The sequence below is a fragment of the Paramacrobiotus metropolitanus genome, unplaced genomic scaffold, assembly GCF_019649055.1.
Source record: "Paramacrobiotus metropolitanus isolate TYO unplaced genomic scaffold, Prichtersi_v1.0 Parri_scaffold0000057, whole genome shotgun sequence".
NCBI lineage: Eukaryota > Metazoa > Tardigrada > Eutardigrada > Parachela > Macrobiotidae > Paramacrobiotus > Paramacrobiotus metropolitanus.
In genome coordinates, this window is record NW_026570277.1 from 582,189 (window position 1) to 599,559 (window position 17,371).

Below are 17,371 nucleotides of genomic sequence, written 5' to 3' on the forward strand. Positions count from 1 at the left end.
GTGTGGGTGGTGTGCGTTAAGTGCAATATCTGTTGGTATTCCAGTTTGTACGGAAATCAAATCTGCAGCTTTTCGCCACTAACTCTGCAGTTTGCTGCAGGTTAGAAGAACGCCCGCTTCTTTCTGTCTGGCTTGGTTAAAATCTCGCATCCCGGTGAGCTCGACGGATGAATCATAGCCATGTTTTTTATTACCTGCTGATGTATGTATGCACATGGATCTGCAGCCAGTTTTCTAAAAAAGTAATCCTGTGCATAAAATCCGTACAAGTTACAAGTACAGATACCAGCCGGCACTTTCGGTATTGGACAAAACATTAAATTTATTGAACCTTGTTTATTGTAGTCTGCGGAATTGCGAAACTAGCGAAACGGGCGTTACCAAAAAGCCACCCAATAGTATAGAATTGCACATCTTTGAAGTACAACGGTACTGTTTTTAACAATAAAAAATGTCTGGTGTTCGTTGCGTTCTGGCGCCGAAAACGGTATAATCATTGGGTCAGCCTCGAAGTTTTTGAATAGGCTGATTGGTCTCTCACGCTTCGAAAATCCGACGTTAGGGTCGTTCGAAGCAGTCGTCTACAAACCACCGAGCAAAGCAGTTATCACCGTGGACTATGAAAGAGTCCAGGACGGAAGCCCAGACTGACAGGACTCCGTAGAATGTAAAACGTGTCGTACTAGGGATGAAATGCGCAACGCACGATATCCAGACTACGTTGTACAATTTATTGGCGTTCTCAATCATGAAAATCAACACACTGACGTTCAATGCTCAGTGAGCTAACGTCTACCAAATATCTCTCATACAAACTGCACGGCGCATAGTGAACACAGTGAACAGCAGCCGTCAGCCAATCAGAAGAGAGCCACGCCACAGACGGTAATTCCATGGGGAATCCCCAGTGCGTAGTGCAACGAAGCAGTCCCCCAACTCCAGTAGCGTCACTAAGGTGGACGCAGGGGAGCCATCGCCTCACACAGTCATTACGTAAATCAAATCAGAACGGAATTCATAAGGTTATTTTTCCTCTGTCTGTCAAAGCTTAAAAACAAGAAGTTTCAGTCGTATACTGTACAATAAAATAAAATTCAAGCTAACCATATTGGCAATATAGCCCCAAGGAAACCATCCGATGAAATGGTTAAAGATTAAAAAACAAAACAGAAAATCACAATGTGAACATGTTATTGCATAATAATCATCATTTCTTCATCCCCAAAATGTCGATATGTTGGAACTGGCTACGGTACGAGTACGGAAATGAAGACAAACAACGATTCTATGGTGTCATGCAGACCAGTTCACGCTTCAACCATTAACCGCTGGTTAGTTTTATTAGCGAACTGCCCCTTAACGAAACTGGTTATCCAGGGTGCATAGGCGGTCGTACAATAGTCAAACACGAACAGCGTTATCCAGGCCGTCAATTCCACAGACACCCGGCGCACTCCGTAGCGGCTGCCCTTCTCCCGGAACCATTTCTTCCGACAATATCGGTACACTTCCCATGTCGACTGTACAAATCGCCAGGTTAGCCACGCCGTGTATCCGGTTAATATGAACAAAATACCCTGCCATTGGAATTTTCTAGGCATGAGTAGTTGTGCGGCGGGTACCGGGAGTAACAACCAGAAAGCCCAGCGGCGCACATTCGTGAAAAGGAGAGTATGAATTTCCGTCCACAACGTGCATATGCAGAGAGCTTCTGTGGTTGGTAGACGGGACGCGGGCATATAATTTTGCTGGCCGTCCACCCAAACGAGGCCGGATTCTTCAGTTTCCTGTTGTCCATATTCATCCGTCTTCTTTGGATTGCTACTGTGCGATGCGGAATGATTTGTGCCTCCGACAAACACCATCAGTAGCGCGTACTGGGCACTGTAAAAATTCCATGGTTTTTGGCAGGAAGGTTTTAGAGAATATTCTAAGCAGAATTGTATTTTGTATTCTAGCGTCCGCCTGATTCAAATATGTTTCAAATTCTCTATTTGTAATTGACTGTCGGTTACTTGTCATCCTCCACTTACCGTAGAAAAGCAAATCCGTCTCGGCTCATCAGTTTGTTAATTACGTGACCCATAAAGCAGCCGGATACCATGGTGTGGACAAACCATAGCATTCGACGCAGGGCCAGTTGTGATGTGTCGGTAATGACAATAAGAGCGGCGCTCCAGTACACCGATGCCGGGTTCACGCTGCGGGTGTTGGCGTATCCTTGACCTGAAAATTCGGCAGTATCGGCAGCTGATATACTCCATGACGTCATATTAGGATGAACGGCTGCCTAAAACATATACACTGCTGAAAATCTGCCAGCAACGCAGCGTCCTAACTGTTACAGGATTCGAGCGACGTTTCTGGAGCCCAAGCAACCTTCGAGATGTGCACCACGTAACTTTTACTGCATTTCTAAGCAGAGTCGTGTGGGACAGTGGGAGACTCTGTAAACCTGTTCTTAGTACTCCTGACGCGGTGAATTTGGCTCGCGAGGTCACGGCTGGGCTTCGATTCGATACGGCTTTTACTGGCTACGATAATAATCGTCAGCGCTAAAGAAAGCGTTTCCAGTACAAAGACTGCATACCGTTGCTGAATTTCGCTCCGCATAGAGTACCCCACAAATTCCCGTACCGGTACTCCATCCGTACTGCGCTTTCCGTAAAAGTGCCTGGCTGTGAAGGTATACCGTCAAATATCCAAGAAGTAGCGCCAGAGTTGCCGTGCAGAACACGGCTCGCGGTGACCGCCGATCACATTTTTTTGCTGTGGATGCATCGTATGTCGATGATTTCAACAAGGAATCAGTTGATGGTTTTGCATCCAGGCATCGTTTTCTAAACAATCCGACGCAAGCAAAAATACTTGAACGCAGAACAAATAAATAAATTTCTCCCGTTTATTTGTATAACGGGAGAAATTTGACAAAGCTTATCCGTACAAATTAAAAGCAGGAGGATACTCACTCCGAGTCACTCGCATAGTACCGTAATTATCGAATTTGTGGCTCCCCCCGCAATAAGAGCCCCCCCTGAAATAAGCCCCCCTCCCCGATCCCGTTTGAAAAATAATGCCACCCCCCGAAATTACGCCCCAGGGGGCCGTTATTAAATGTCAAGCGCTGCAAAATGATAGGTATACCACAAATTTCTTCCTAATAATTGTTATGATTCGATGGGTAAACAGTAAACGGACATCAACATAATGTGGTATTTGTTGGCGAACAGTTGCATAGGTAGGAAACTAGGAATATACTACCGGAGTACCGGTAACTATTGCGTTCAATTCCACTAGAACAACATTCGCAGTTGTTTGAAATATAATGCCCCTCTCCAAAATGTGCCGTTTGAAAAATGATGCCACCCCCCGAAATTGCGCCCCCTCCCCGAAATAAGCCCCCCTCCGCCATGACGTTCGAACTATTTGCACCCCAGGGCCACAAATTCGATAATTACGGTATATCATAAGCACAGACGAGCGATATGTTATGTCGATAAAAAAGGCTGAGTGGGAGCCAGATTTTGAGTTGGTATTAATTAAAGCCGTTTTATGCAGTGCCATATCTAAGTGCGCATGTATTGTATAGGCAATATGGCACAGCACGGACAAAAACGGTTCAACAAGTACAAGTGCTCCTATATTTATAGATATCAGGTATGCGCAACCGTAGCGTACGCTACGGTTAGCATAAAATTTTGGTTTGCTGATCCAGAGAAGCAACCACTGTTCTACATTCCTTTACTTTAATTTTACCGGATTTTATTACGAATCCATGTTGTATAGCTGTCACTTATCCACCATCCCCAAATCCTCCCGGTACAGTGAATAGCCAATGATGAAACCAGCATTACACAGCCCGGGAACAATGCAGCTTTGCCGTATACCGTGGCCATGTTATTGAGAGCCGCACCCACCACAATGACAATCGGTATGACGATGGTCAGTACCCGCAAAATGATGCATACGCCGTTCAGGACGAACAGCGCACAAAACGTTATAACAAATTTTATCCGACATCCGCAGACATGGAAGAAATCCTGGCCATTCTCCACATTATAGGCCAAGAGCGTGGTCAGCGGAGCGCAATTGGTACAGTGGCGCTGTGGTGCTGTTGACGGTCGGTGGCGGTTAACTAATAATCCACCGACGAGGGAAACGCCCAAAATGATCGTACAGCACCACAGCATGTACGCCGCCAGATAGCCGACGGTGCGCCGGCTACCGGCCGGACTGTGGCTTCCATAAGCAAGGTGGACTGACTGGGTCCAGGGCTGTACCATACGATCCCAGATGCAATCGTCAGTATTCTGCAGTACAACAGATCACAAAGCTTAATCTCGTGCTATGCATCACTCAAATGACGTTACGCTGTTGGTTGATATCATAATGAAATTTCGAACCACAAACTGACTGATGCATTTCTTAGTTCACCAACTCTGTGGTTTAACTCTAACAAGGCAGAATCGCTAAACCGCCATCTGCCCAATGCAGTTTCAAATATGCATGTACTTAATCACAGCATGGTTGCGATTTTTGTAATCTCTTCGCCAAGTAATTATTTCACTCCGTATGTCCTACAGAGGTAGATAGGGTATTACCGCTCCGTCCCAAGGATAATATCAAATAATACAAAAATAAATGCACAAGAGCATACTCAGTACTCACAAATCCGAATATCTCCAGGACGGGATCAATGTCCGTCACACTGTTCGGATCAAGTCCACTGGACTGCCACTCCGGGAAGAGACGGCATCCCAGTTTCATGGAGATGGGCACTGCTAGCCACAAGACCAGCACGGCCTGCACTAAGATATCTTCATAAGCCAGGTTCACATTTAACTCCGCCAGTTGTTTCGCCATGAAACAATATTAACAAATGTTGTAAATTAAATTTTTAGCCGAGATGTATCCGACGAATGCTTTGGTCCTCTCTATCCAGCGTTACTATCAAACTCGATAAATATTAAACATCCCACTGTCAAAAATTTCTGAAAAGTGCATGCCCATGTCATTTTCTAGCGCAGGTTGTCGTCATATCGCAGCTTGCGATCGGTTTACATATTGCCACAGTACAAATACACTAACCCGTCTTATTTTGCTTCCCAGTTTTTCTAAGATTAGAACCTCGCTGAACGGCAGCCAAGTGACTATCCGGGAAATGTTTACAGGGGGGTAAGACATTCCCTGATGTAACTACTCGGTCTTTCCTCGCTTCCTTGTTTTGATACCAGGAGATTAATTTCTACAATTGAAAAATCGATTATAGCTCTGATTTCACGGCAGACGCGGTGACCGCGCTTGATCGCTGCGGACGTCTTTTCTCGCCAAAGGTATTAACGCGGCAATACGATCTCCTCCTATCTGGCAACGGCTGCTTTCAAATTCTCTTGATTTTACCGGCATTACATAATGGCAGTATACCTACGTGTGTAAATAACCAAGGCCGCCTTTTAGGTGCATCGTACTGCACATACAGGAGTAGCAATGTGTATCGATTAACCATTTTCATCTCGGATTTGCACGACATACCAAAACCAAGAATATAAGCTGAAGGAACACCTGGATTCCAGCTAATGGTTGCACATTACATGAAGACAAACCTTATGGTACAGGTTTGGTACATATTCAATGTTTCTGTATTTATAAGACAAATATTAATAAATGCAGATATAGAGTAGTATATGCAATAATCAGCGGTATGGGTTTGTGTTGGATCAGTGCGATCCGCGTGACGGTCAACGTAGTCCGGTCGCCATTGTGTAAGCCGACAAGCCCTCGAATACATAATATAATATATCAAGAGAACTGAAAGTAGCAGAGATAGTTCAAGTTGACTGGATATGAAGTACGACAATTAACAATTACAGAGTAAACCCGACCAATAAACCAAAGAAAACACGATGCTTCTCGAAACCAACTTATTACAACCAATAACGGTTCACGAAGGCATCACACACAATGTGTGTATGTGAACGAAAAGCAAGCATTATTTCGTTGAAAATCTGACGGTACAGTAGACAGAATGCCATATGAAAGGTGCAAAGATAGCTTTCAGCACTCATATTGGGTGTAACACTTCTTAGTGATCCATCAGGAACGCGTATATTCAACCGCCCAGTGGGTGCAACGATCCATTAGGACAGCACTTGCCCAAGCGAACACGTGCGACATCCCCATTCGCACTCCACAAAATATGCAATAATCCTGAAACCACGTCTTCATCCAGTGGCAGAATTGATCCCACGCTGACACCAGCCACTGTGACACCAACCACACCGTGTAGCCACTCAACAGCAGCATCAGACAGGGCAGTTGTAATCCATCCGGCAGGAATAACTCCGCGGCCGGTAATGGAAGGAGAAACCAGAAAGCCACATGCCGCACACTGACCAGTACCACAGCCTGTATCTGTGTCCATTCAGTGCATGCACAGCGGATGTCGTCCGTGGGTGGATGGTCAAAGTCCATGACAATTTTGCCGTCCATTAGGATATTCCAGTAATCTACCGCATCCAGCGGTTCTTCGAAGTTGTCTTCGTCATTATCATTTACTGGCATTATCCGATGCTTTCTACCGTGAAAAGCGGCCTTCAGAGATCCGTAATACGTTCTACAAAAATATTTTAACACGGGTACTTCGGTTTTTGAAAATATATTGTATTTACACGTGTTTGGAAATTGATAACTCACGTATCTTAATATCTAAACACAGCGAAACTGTGAAAAATGGTTGTTTTTAGTATTGATATAAAAACCTCAATCATCAAACTCAGCTTGATAACTGTGCAGAGCCTTGACAAGTTTTTATAGCAAAAGCACAGTGAAATTAAACTCGAGACTAGATACAAAAACGTACGCGATCGCGGTTTAAATCGCGCGGTCTTCCCCAACGGTATGCAACCGAGGGCCAGTTTATGAAACGTATACGGGTACAAAAAGACTTGACTGTGTGCTGTGCGATAAATGTGACGGGAGTAGGTTACGTTCTCAATTTCTGACTAAGCATTTGCACCAATTGCACGTATTATAGCGGATGAAGCATATCTAATCCTGTGGATGGAAAATAAACCAACTACTGTAATTATCTGATTTTACTATGATTCGTGTACTCGTTTAAAAAAAAGGTGTGTTCAATTATTGTAAACTAACATTCTACGAGCCAACGACTTACGCGCTATCAACTGTACCGTGTACGAGCTAGCAATACCGACGAGCTATTCTAACTGCTTTCGAGCTGTGCTAATAGACTAAAATCCGATTTCACTATCACGCCTACGTAAAGGTTACAGTCTTCCTGGAGCGGCACATAGGTCTGCCAAATACAATCGACGTTACTATTCAGCAATGAGGTTTTTCTCGGCAATTGCCAAGAACCAGTTTTCCCATATTTGAAATTCAAAATACCCAGCAGAAGTCCGTTTAACCGAAAAACCCTTAAATCCGCTTACCGCAATAAAGCACGTCCCTCCGTTCTGAAGGACAGGTTGCCGATCACATGGCCCGCACCAAAACCACAGAACCGATGGGCAAACAGTATCAGTTTCGCTGTGTATTCGCTGGAGCGGTATGCGATTGGAAGAAGCATCTGTAAGCAGTACAGCGGGAAAAGAAATTCAATAACACTGCCTTCTGGAGCCGGCCAATAGGAGGGCCAGAAATCGTTCGCGCATCCATTTGCGTCTACGGTCACTATGCCCACAATACGTTTACGACGAACTGTCGTGGAACCAGTTGGATCCTAAAATACTAAAATATTAGTGTTTAGGCTTTAGAGAATGATCAACTGTTCGAGACATTGAGTGGCTGCATGTTGACCAATTCATCTTGACCGAAGAAACCGAAAAGCAACCATACTGAAAGTCTTACTATTCGCTTGCTTGTTTTCTCATCAGAATGTTTCTGCTTTACTTATTATAAAACGTGCCAACAAAGTTCACAATTACCAAACCCCACTCGTGTTTTATCCTCTTTTTGTGAATTCACTGCACAGATTTGTGATGTAGTAAAAATGACGTCAGTGTATCCCATCAAGGCATACTTTCGATTGCTGAGATGGTGATTCACTTAATTAGACCGACAGATGCTGATAGTTATTGTATTGTGTTGTACCGTTGTAGAGTTAACGTAACTCTCAGCGCGAGCTGTCCCACTTCCCGAATTTGGTTCTTCCGAACTTAGCTCTTCGCCTCCCGAACTGAGTTCCCCGAACAGTGCCAAGAGCTGCCAGACATGAAACATTACGATCAACCAGCCTAGAATAAGTGTCACTGATGCCAGGAACAGATCTTTCCGGGGCGGTCGAGAACCGTTAGCTTCCGCTGCCGGTCGGTTCTTTGGCGGTTCCGGTAAGTCATCGTTAGATTTTTTGCATGGTGATTTTGTCGCATTCCACCGATTCCTATGCAAAGAATAATTAAAAATGTCCAAAATATTGGCTTCGCGTATGTGCCGTTAATATGCTTTATATTACCGACAGACCCTGCTGCCCCTCTCCCACCGCCAGCAGTAATGTTCCCCGCGGCGGACACTTGTGACAGTGCACCGGCGAATACTGACCGCACTCGCAGTTTGGTATATTTTTATTTTAATTTATTTTTATTTACTTTTTTCAATCTTTAAGTTTAGAAACTGGATGAGGTGCTGTCCACATCGTTTTGGCACTTCCCTCACGCGCACTCTGGCAGATTATTTCAATTGACTTTGCTGATATTTTACTCCTACGGCGTTGCCGAAAGTGCTTTTGCATAAAAACCAACTTTGTAGTTAACATTTTAGTATGGTAGAATTGGCAAGATCACAGATTGACCTGAAAATAAGCCATCCTACACAGAATCTCTGTGTACGCTTTCTGACATGGTTGCTATTATATGATTCTGGCAATGGCGATAGGTCAAAAAAGGGTCAAACATTTCCGAGGCAAATTTCTGCCGGTTAAACACTAATTTACCACAGTGCACTGCGAATCCATGTGGCATAACTGTTTTTCATCCACAGTCTCCAAAGTCGTCCGGTACTGTATACCATCAGCGCACATAAGATCCCCACACAACACGGAAACACAACAACATCCCCGTGCGTCGCCAAGCGCAGCAGAACGGTTGCTACCACCATAACGGGAAGGGCTGTCACACCCACGAGAAGTAAACGCATAAACATCCAATACACATTAAGCTCGAAGAAGGCGCAGTAGATCATAATTCGTTTTAACCGACAGCCCCACAAATGGAAGAAATCCCGCCGATACTCCACATTGTACGCCAGTATCCGGCCTGTCAGCACAAAACACGTCCGAGGGTGCTGAAAACGAAGGGGCGGGGTCCAGTGGCGGTTAACGAACAGGGATGCCAGCAGCGATATACCCAAAACTATTGTGCAAATCCACATTACATAGGCGCCACGATATCCGGTGAACCAAGGCACTGCGGTGGCGCTCTGATCGGTACAATTGGTGCTTCCGCTAAAGACTTTCCAGGGTTGTACCACAAGGCCCCAAATACCGTGGTTTATGTTCTGTTAAAAGATTACTGTTTAATTAACCTGGCCTTCGAAAAAGCAGACATTTTCAGGAAAAAAAGATATCCGGCCTTAACAGGAACAGGAATGTTCAGAAGGATATAAAACTATATAAATGCAGCGCATCAAGGCGCACTTTTATTGATTTTTCTTCTACAAATCGGCCGTCCGAGTTTCGAGTAGCGACTGTTATGACTCATACGATAGTCAGTGGGTTTAGTCTAAAGTTGGAAGACTGAGCTGGCTAACGTTTGAACGGTACTTACGTATCCAAATTTCTTCAGAAGCCAGTCAATTTCCGATGCCGTATCTGGACAGTCGCATCTGGTCTGCCACTCTGGAAAGAGTCGTGATCCAAGTTTCATGGATATCTGCAGGGCCAGCCACAAAACCAAGATGGCTTCCAGCGCGATTTCTTGGTAAATGGGAAAGGAATGCTTCAACGGATTTCTCAGCGCCATTGTGTATTTGCGGAAATCCTTCGGTAATATCGCCAGAGTTTAAAGGACTGATATTCCTCTAAGAAACAGTTTTAGCGACACAAACTTGGGCGATCAACCGTAACACGGTTAAACTGATTGAGTTAAGACGCTCCCGCTGGTGCTCTGAGACAGTGCGGCGGTTTGTTTAGGAAAATGGGGGCGTCCCAGTCACGAACGATTATTGCCCTCCAAAAACCCATAAATAAACCAGTATTGCTCATCCCCGGCAACATATCTGTGTACGAGCACACTTAGAGCACATCATTCTCATTATATCAGTGCCGCTTTCGGATTGGGGAAAGACGCCAGTTGCGAATCCATAAATTGATCGCGATTGTGACGCGACTGTCTACCTGCTACCGATCTGACTCGATTGGAGTATGAGATTTGATTTACGAAGCTGAAGACCACCGGCACAAACGTACATTGCCAGTTAACTGTTCCGTGGAACCCAATGGTTCTCTGTGTGAATTATAACAGCGTATCCCGTGTGTTTCGATATGGCGTTGTACGTCAAGACGATCGATAATCGATATTCACGGGTAAATTGTATTTTGCAAGCAGCTGCTCGAGTGTTCTATTAGGAACACCTCGGTCTGTCATTTGATTCGAAATTTTTTAAACGTTCGAAAAAAACGCCTTTTAATAAATGTTTGCGTCGGTGTTCACGAACTGCCCTATCTATGGTGGTTTCCCGCATTCCTCAAAACAGCCAGAAAACGACCTCTCTTTCCACAAAAAATGTAGTACAAAACTTCAAATTTTTAATGCATAAAACAATACTAGTACAAGCGAGTGCTTCTGTGTTCTGTGAAGTATGTCAGTACAATACTTTAACAGGTAAGTACTGTATTATAATATGCTAAATGTAAGTCATGTGCACCGTAGTGAGCTAGCATGAAGAATAACAACAAGTACGACCGGAAAATTTAAGAAGCAAAACAATAGTTGTTAGGCCGACAACAAACAGTCCAACACGACATCTACCTAGCGAATGTGATACTTAATTACGTATTACTAATGAATAATAAATGTGTACAGTATATAAAGAAACTTAAGCCTGAAAATGGTAGTTACTAGTTGGTGCTGGCTTGTAAATTATTTTACTACTGCCGCAAAAAGTGAATAAAGCGGCATCATGACGCAAACAGTGTAGCAAACGGATGAAAACTCTTTCAAAAATGTGCAAGGTTAGCAGTCTTGCACAAATACGGCAAACCAAATTATACGGCGGTAGGTGCTGGCGCGTTTTTCTGCAGTTCCGATACCACCGTTCTGCACTCATACATCACAAAAATCGTTCGCGGATCTCTTCCTTGCATCATATAATTAGCAGAACCCGGTTTGAAGATCGCTTGCCACAGGTTGTGTACCCGTTCCCACAATATCTTGTCCTCTAATTTTTCCTCTACTTTGTGCCGCCACCAGTCCCGCAGGGACTCCCAGTACTGTCCGAATATAAATGCCGTGTAGGTGGTCAGAATTGTCAACAGGATAGGTAATTGCCAGCTTTCGGGCACCACACACTGCGATACCGGCAGCGGCAGCAGCGTCCAGAACAGCAGTTCTTTTAGTCCAACAAAGCTCACGCAAACGATCTTGGTCATGTTATTGCAGGCGCAGGGCATATCCAGTTCGAGGATGTCAGGCGGAAGCCGCAGCACCCGACATACATAGCACACTAGCCGGCGGCCGCGGAGCACCGAGATATCCACCGGACCGGTAAGGTCCGCTGCGTAATTGGCGGTCATCCATGCAGCGCACGCTTCGCAACAGTCAACGTGTGCATAATGTTCTCTATACGATGCATCCGCCGAATTATCGGATATTTGCAGGAAAGCTTGGGCTTCGTGGCGTTGCGCCTCGGCATCATAGGACCGTTCAGCTTCATCCAGCCAGTCGATTGGTCGATCCCTAAAAAAGAAAACCGGTTCGCGTATTACCAGATAATAATATTTTAACTGCTGAGTTATCCTCATATACTATTGACTATTTGCTTTTTGCAGTTCTGAAAAAAACCTTAATTGAATTGATGATTACACACGTAATGCGAACTTATGCGATATGTTTTCCCAACCGGCTAGCTTGGGGATTCCCGCCTTGCATTATTTTTCAAGTTGCATTTCTCTGTTGCTTATTCTGCTTTGCTTAACATATCGCGAGTTCGACTGCCGATTAGTTCAACCGGACTGTTATAAACAGCCAAGCTTCCGAAGGGCTAAGTTCCGTTTGTTCACAGCAAGAAAATTATTTGATGGTTATGTCGGAACTGCCATCTGATATTTGTCAACCTGTCTAGTACAAAAAGGAGCAAATCGTAGCGCAACAAGAGAAGAATTCAGCGGCGACTTCTACACGAGAAGGGTTCCCTCTGATCACATCAGAAGGAACTTATGTAGAAGAGTCTAAGGAAGTTATTCTCATAACGCAAACAGTTTATTTCACGTTAGCACCCCATCGGTTGTCCCAGCTGTCTTCATTTACTTCTATACTAGCTGCCTATTACTTACGGTACATCCAGTTTTGCTTTCTTCAAACCGAAAAGCGAGTAACACTTGGTTTTGCAAACGACAAAGCAGCTAATTGGCGTCCAGAACAGTAAAAACCCGATCCAGCGGAGCACCATACATCCAGATATTAGACAACTGACAATCGAGAGCGTTGCACTCCAGAACAGAAAGGTCAGTCCCGTGGTTCGCGCAAAAGGTGACAGTTCAAGCAAGCCATCCACGTGACCCGCAGTAAACGCTTTCGAATCTACCCAGTAGGACACGATAGCCGGAATATGCTCCAGTCCCTAGAACGCGTAAATTGTTAAGATTAGAATTTCGAAGACCGGCACTGTATAGCATCACTGTACAGTGTGCACTGCAAGTATAGGCTGAATGGAGTACACTGTGGGTCTTTACGCTTCTTTTGAGAGCATAAAGAAATTAATCGCTGTCAAATTCGAATTTGCCACAGTGGGGCGTGAATACCTTCCATGTGCTTCAATCGGAATGTGCGATGCGGTAGTTCGTAAGTAGTGTGTTCTATTCACTTCATTGTCATTGTCAGTCAGTAATTATTGGCCTAGTACTGTAAACAATTATTACCTATTTTACGGTACGACTACTTACCTTTGCATTGGAATCATCGCAGCAGTCGTTCAGTTCAACGGCATCAAAACGTCGATAGCCAAGGTGCGGAAAACTGAGAAACAGCTTGTAGCAAACGTTGTATGCGACTGCGGTGCTTCCGGCAGTCAGCACACACATTCGCAGCAGGTACTGTTTGCGGGGCGCCGACGGAAGACGCAGTTGCGTTTTCTTACCGCGTCCCGATCGATCGAGAAGGAGCTGCACTCCACATGTATCCCTAATTCAAATCAACAACATCATGTGTCTCTACGAAATGTTGCAAAAGTCATGCAACAATATTTTTCCTCGGTGCACCTTAGTGTTCGAATAATATAGGACAAATACGTCTCGTTCATCCAAAATCCCCAGAGTCGCCCCGTACAATGAACAGATAAAACGCAGCTCGTAGTAATACAACAGGGAAACACAGCCACTTCCCCGCATAACACAATTATCGCAGTAACCACGCATCCTGCCATAATCACCACAGGCAAAACGACGATAACTAGCCATAAAACGCCGAGGAAAAGCGAAGAAACCCAGAGAAAAATAGAATCGATAATCCAAGAGGCGCTGCAGTAGAAACACTCCGCCATGTAATCATCTGTAGAGACACCGAATCCGAAAAACATCGAGATTTTCTTGCAGCAGGAAAAATGCTGTTGGGTTGAGGGCAAGCTCCAGTGACGGTTAATAAAGGCGGAGCATACAATGGAGGCGGCGACAATGTAGGTCATTGCTAGCGTTAGAAATGTACCGGTGTAGCCAAAGGTCGCCTCCGTCTCCATAGCTGGACTGATTGCACAATCATCTAGCAATTTGGACATTCTCGGGTTATTCCATGGCGCTGCGATACGATCCCACAAGCATCCGCTGACATTCTGAAAAATTGCTATCTAATGCATAATTAGAACATTTCATGCAAAATAACAGAAACTAATATTATATAGTATTATACGTTGAAATACTCGTATGTGCAACTGCCTAGTCACTGCGGATCTATGAGCATTTTGTAAGAAATCTGAAAACAGTTGCTCATCTGAACATATGTAGTTAGCATTGCAATAAGGCATTAATCTTTTAGCGGCCGAAAGCTTCATTTCTTTAGAATACTTGTGCGTATCCGAACTTACGTATCCGAAGAAGTGAATCAGTTGATCCAAATCAGTCACAGCATTCCGATTCACTCGGCTATCCTGCCATTCCGGCAAGAAACGGGAGCCCATTTTCATAGCTATTTGGCTGCTGAACCACAGCACAATAACAGCCTCCATCAGCATCTCCTGATAAACCCATGCTGACCTTTTGTTCAGAAAAGCGCATACAGCTTTCTTAATATTTGCCATTGCCAACAGGTAAAATTTGCTAGCAGAATGTTCACCGAGGTCGAGGAGCCATAACGCAGATTCCAAGATAAACCGTTTCCAGAAGAGGTTTAATCTGTGATATGATATGCGTGAGCCCGAGTGCTCTGCTTAGTGTCATGCGAAACTATAAGGGACTGCAATCGATCACACGAATCACTACGCAGTCCCCGTTATAAATCCTCATTATCCGACTTGCATGACACCTTCTGACGTCGAAGCAGTTCTTTCATGGTTCCGTGTAATCTGCGCGAAAATCTGGCAAGAGCGCAACTGATACACCACTCACACAAATTAACAATGTTGATGGGAACAGCTCCACCAGGAGAAAATTTAGATCAATTGTCCTCTGTTCCTAGAAATCCCAAGCCTGCTTTCTGTTGGTTGAGTGTAATGCTTTATAATGCTAACTAACTGTTTTCTCTAAATTGTAACTGAATACAATTAAACTGGAAAATACAATGTTAATGGTATTGCAGTCTGTTTTTCTATGCCGATATTTTCCCAGTAAAATTAAGGTTTAAAACGTTGAGCACGTGGCATAAGTTGTAGCTGGACAAGTGAAGCAGTGGAAGCGCAATTCATTGCTGCTCTTTGCTGGAAGCTGTTCAGAGGAAGTCGGAAACTGTATGGAAGAGTCTGTGAAAAATTCACGGCGAAACTGATAATTATGAAGACTGTCTAATGTTACAAATTTAAACTCAAGGTCAAACAGCAATAAAACGCGTTATTTAACGGAATGCTGATATAGGCAACCACTTTAATCTGCTTTGGCATGAACATAAAACGGGAAGACACATCGAATTACGCAAGCCACTTAGAAATGCACCCATTTATCCGTAGAAGCGCCTGTCCTCAAGCTCTTTTTGTGTCGCTACCAAGACAGAAATAAAAACCCAGATGCTGCTTCCGCTGTAATTAAATATACTTCACTAACTCTTCGAGAGAACAATTTATTTCCGGTTACCGCTCTCAAACGCTGCCCTGTGTACTGTTTGCTCCTGCCCACTTTAGATCGTCAGTCTAGGGAATCGCCTAATTGGGTAACTACTGGCCGTTACCAAACCCATTCCCGGCGTGGCACAGAGTATCAGTAAATTTGTGTTTTGAATTTCGCTGAAGCGCAGTACGGACATCTTCTATTCAACGGAAAGATGTTGAACGCATCTGCAGATAATGTTACGAATATCTCTCGCATCAGTAACAGCACTCATGTTGAAGGAGTGCCGATAATTATGAAGTACGTGCTGGCGGTGTTGGCCCCTTTGCAGCTATGTTATCAAGCGCCGATCGTTGTGCTGTTTGTATCATATCAACGCCTCCGTACCGCATTCAACGTTTATCTCATCAACCTCATGATATGCTTTATCACGATACTTTTAGTGGAATACGTTAGCCTGGTGCAAATATTGGCTACCGGCGATGTTGCGCCGAGTGACAAGGTTTCCTGCGGACTGTCCATTCTTCCAGAAGGCGTGTTGATACACACGGTAGCGACTGGTATGTTTTTGGTGGCTCTTAACCGAATTTGGGCTGTGACGTTTCCGCTTTCCTATCGCAAGTGTCATACCGTCCGCTTGGCTGTTGTTGCCTGCATTGTTGCAAATATTCTAACCACCATCTTTCGTCTACCCTATTTAATACTGGCTCTGGAAGCCTTTCCCGGCAACGTTGAAACGTGTTTTGAGCCACCGTATCATACAGCACCTTCATATTTTGCTATAGCCAAATTTGTGTATGTGCCAGTTTTTATTTTGGTTTTCGGGTCGCCAGCTTATGTCGCTATCATGCGGCATATTAAACGGAGAAATGTTGCCGGTTAGTAGTACTGTAACGAGTATTTACTGCAGTTACGGGCATATAAATGGATGTTTTTATGGTTTACGAGTACAATGTTACAGGTGGAAATACCGGCACGGCGAGACAACCCAGCAGCAGCAGTTTCACAATATATTTTGGGACTTCGTTAATTAGTTTTGTCACATTCTGCTTTACGTTTCTGGCTCAGTATTACTTCCCACGGGGAAAACTACTGGACGAGATTGGACGCCAGATAGGGAACCTCAACTCAGTTTTGGAAGCAACGCTTTTTGTGCTTTGCGCGCCCTTGGCAAGAGAACTCACAGCCCGGAAATTAGGCATACGTAGCAAAAGTGGACGCATATCTGCCGTGGCATCGCAAAAAAGAATGACAACCTCAGTTTAAGTCGCAAAAAAGTAGATGCTTCGTATTCACTCATGCTGCGCATAAAAGAGCTTCACAGAATTATGCGGATGTACTTCTGTTGAACGCAGTTGCAAAAACCTATGCCAATCTTGATCCCAGTGCAGCATAATGCCGGAAACAAAAAGACATTTTGGCAATGTGTACTTGTACGAATAACATTCTCAAGATCAAATTGTGGTTAAACGCATTGGTTAGCGCAACGGTTACTTACACAGTTAAATTACGTAATCGTGGTACACCGGTACACCATGAGACCATAAAAGGGAGGACACATGTGCTTTGCAAACCACTTTGTTACAGCATTCAACTATCTGTATTTGTGGAAGCGTCTGTCCGCGCTCCACTACTGTTTCGCTTAAACCCGACGAGAATTAAGAGCCCAGGTGCTGCTTTCACCTTTAATAGGTCTAATTCACATCCTCTTCGGCAGTATAATTGGTTTCGGGTTTGCTGTCCATCGCCGGTATGTGCAGTGTCAATTCTTGTACTGTTCCTGTAGCTTTGTATTTGGCTGCAGAACCACAGCACAAACAAAGCCTCCATTAGCACCTCCTGATAATCCCATGCTTACCTTATGTTTAGAAAATCGTACACAGCCTACTTAATTTTTGCAAGTACCAAATAGTGCTCTTACAGGCAGAATTGTTTGCTAAATACCTTTTC

At 44.3% G+C, this 17,371-nt stretch overlaps 4 protein-coding genes across 4 annotated transcripts; all 4 read right to left on the reverse strand.

The window, feature by feature from the left end:
• Positions 1 to 1,250: 1,250 nt before the first annotated feature.
• Positions 1,251 to 3,941, reverse strand: LOC129592963 (uncharacterized). Its single transcript, XM_055489122.1, has 4 exons — positions 3,757 to 3,941; positions 2,591 to 2,840; positions 2,034 to 2,290; positions 1,251 to 1,884 (listed from the first exon to the last, which is right to left on the reverse strand). Exons 1-4 carry the CDS (start codon positions 3,894 to 3,896, stop codon positions 1,308 to 1,310), a joined length of 1,224 nt encoding a protein of 407 aa, XP_055345097.1. The 5' UTR covers positions 3,897 to 3,941; the 3' UTR covers positions 1,251 to 1,307.
• Positions 3,942 to 4,009: 68 nt separating this feature from the next.
• Positions 4,010 to 5,041, reverse strand: LOC129592925 (uncharacterized). Its single transcript, XM_055489080.1, has 3 exons — positions 4,669 to 5,041; positions 4,120 to 4,310; positions 4,010 to 4,040 (listed from the first exon to the last, which is right to left on the reverse strand). Exons 1-3 carry the CDS (start codon positions 4,861 to 4,863, stop codon positions 4,010 to 4,012), a joined length of 417 nt encoding a protein of 138 aa, XP_055345055.1. The 5' UTR covers positions 4,864 to 5,041.
• A 764-nt stretch (positions 5,042 to 5,805) lies between these two features.
• LOC129592942 (uncharacterized) lies at positions 5,806 to 10,223 on the reverse strand. The gene is made up of 5 exons (XM_055489102.1): positions 9,783 to 10,223; positions 8,951 to 9,513; positions 8,113 to 8,401; positions 7,452 to 7,741; positions 5,806 to 6,613 (listed from the first exon to the last, which is right to left on the reverse strand). The coding sequence occupies exons 1-5, from the start codon at positions 9,975 to 9,977 to the stop codon at positions 6,094 to 6,096; spliced, it is 1,857 nt and encodes a 618-aa protein (XP_055345077.1). The 5' UTR covers positions 9,978 to 10,223; the 3' UTR covers positions 5,806 to 6,093.
• Positions 10,224 to 10,804: 581 nt separating this feature from the next.
• Positions 10,805 to 14,595, reverse strand: LOC129592948 (uncharacterized). The gene is made up of 5 exons (XM_055489105.1): positions 14,251 to 14,595; positions 13,433 to 13,998; positions 13,118 to 13,355; positions 12,509 to 12,795; positions 10,805 to 11,912 (listed from the first exon to the last, which is right to left on the reverse strand). Exons 1-5 carry the CDS (start codon positions 14,461 to 14,463, stop codon positions 11,222 to 11,224), a joined length of 1,995 nt encoding a protein of 664 aa, XP_055345080.1. The 5' UTR covers positions 14,464 to 14,595; the 3' UTR covers positions 10,805 to 11,221.
• Positions 14,596 to 17,371: the final 2,776 nt, after the last annotated feature.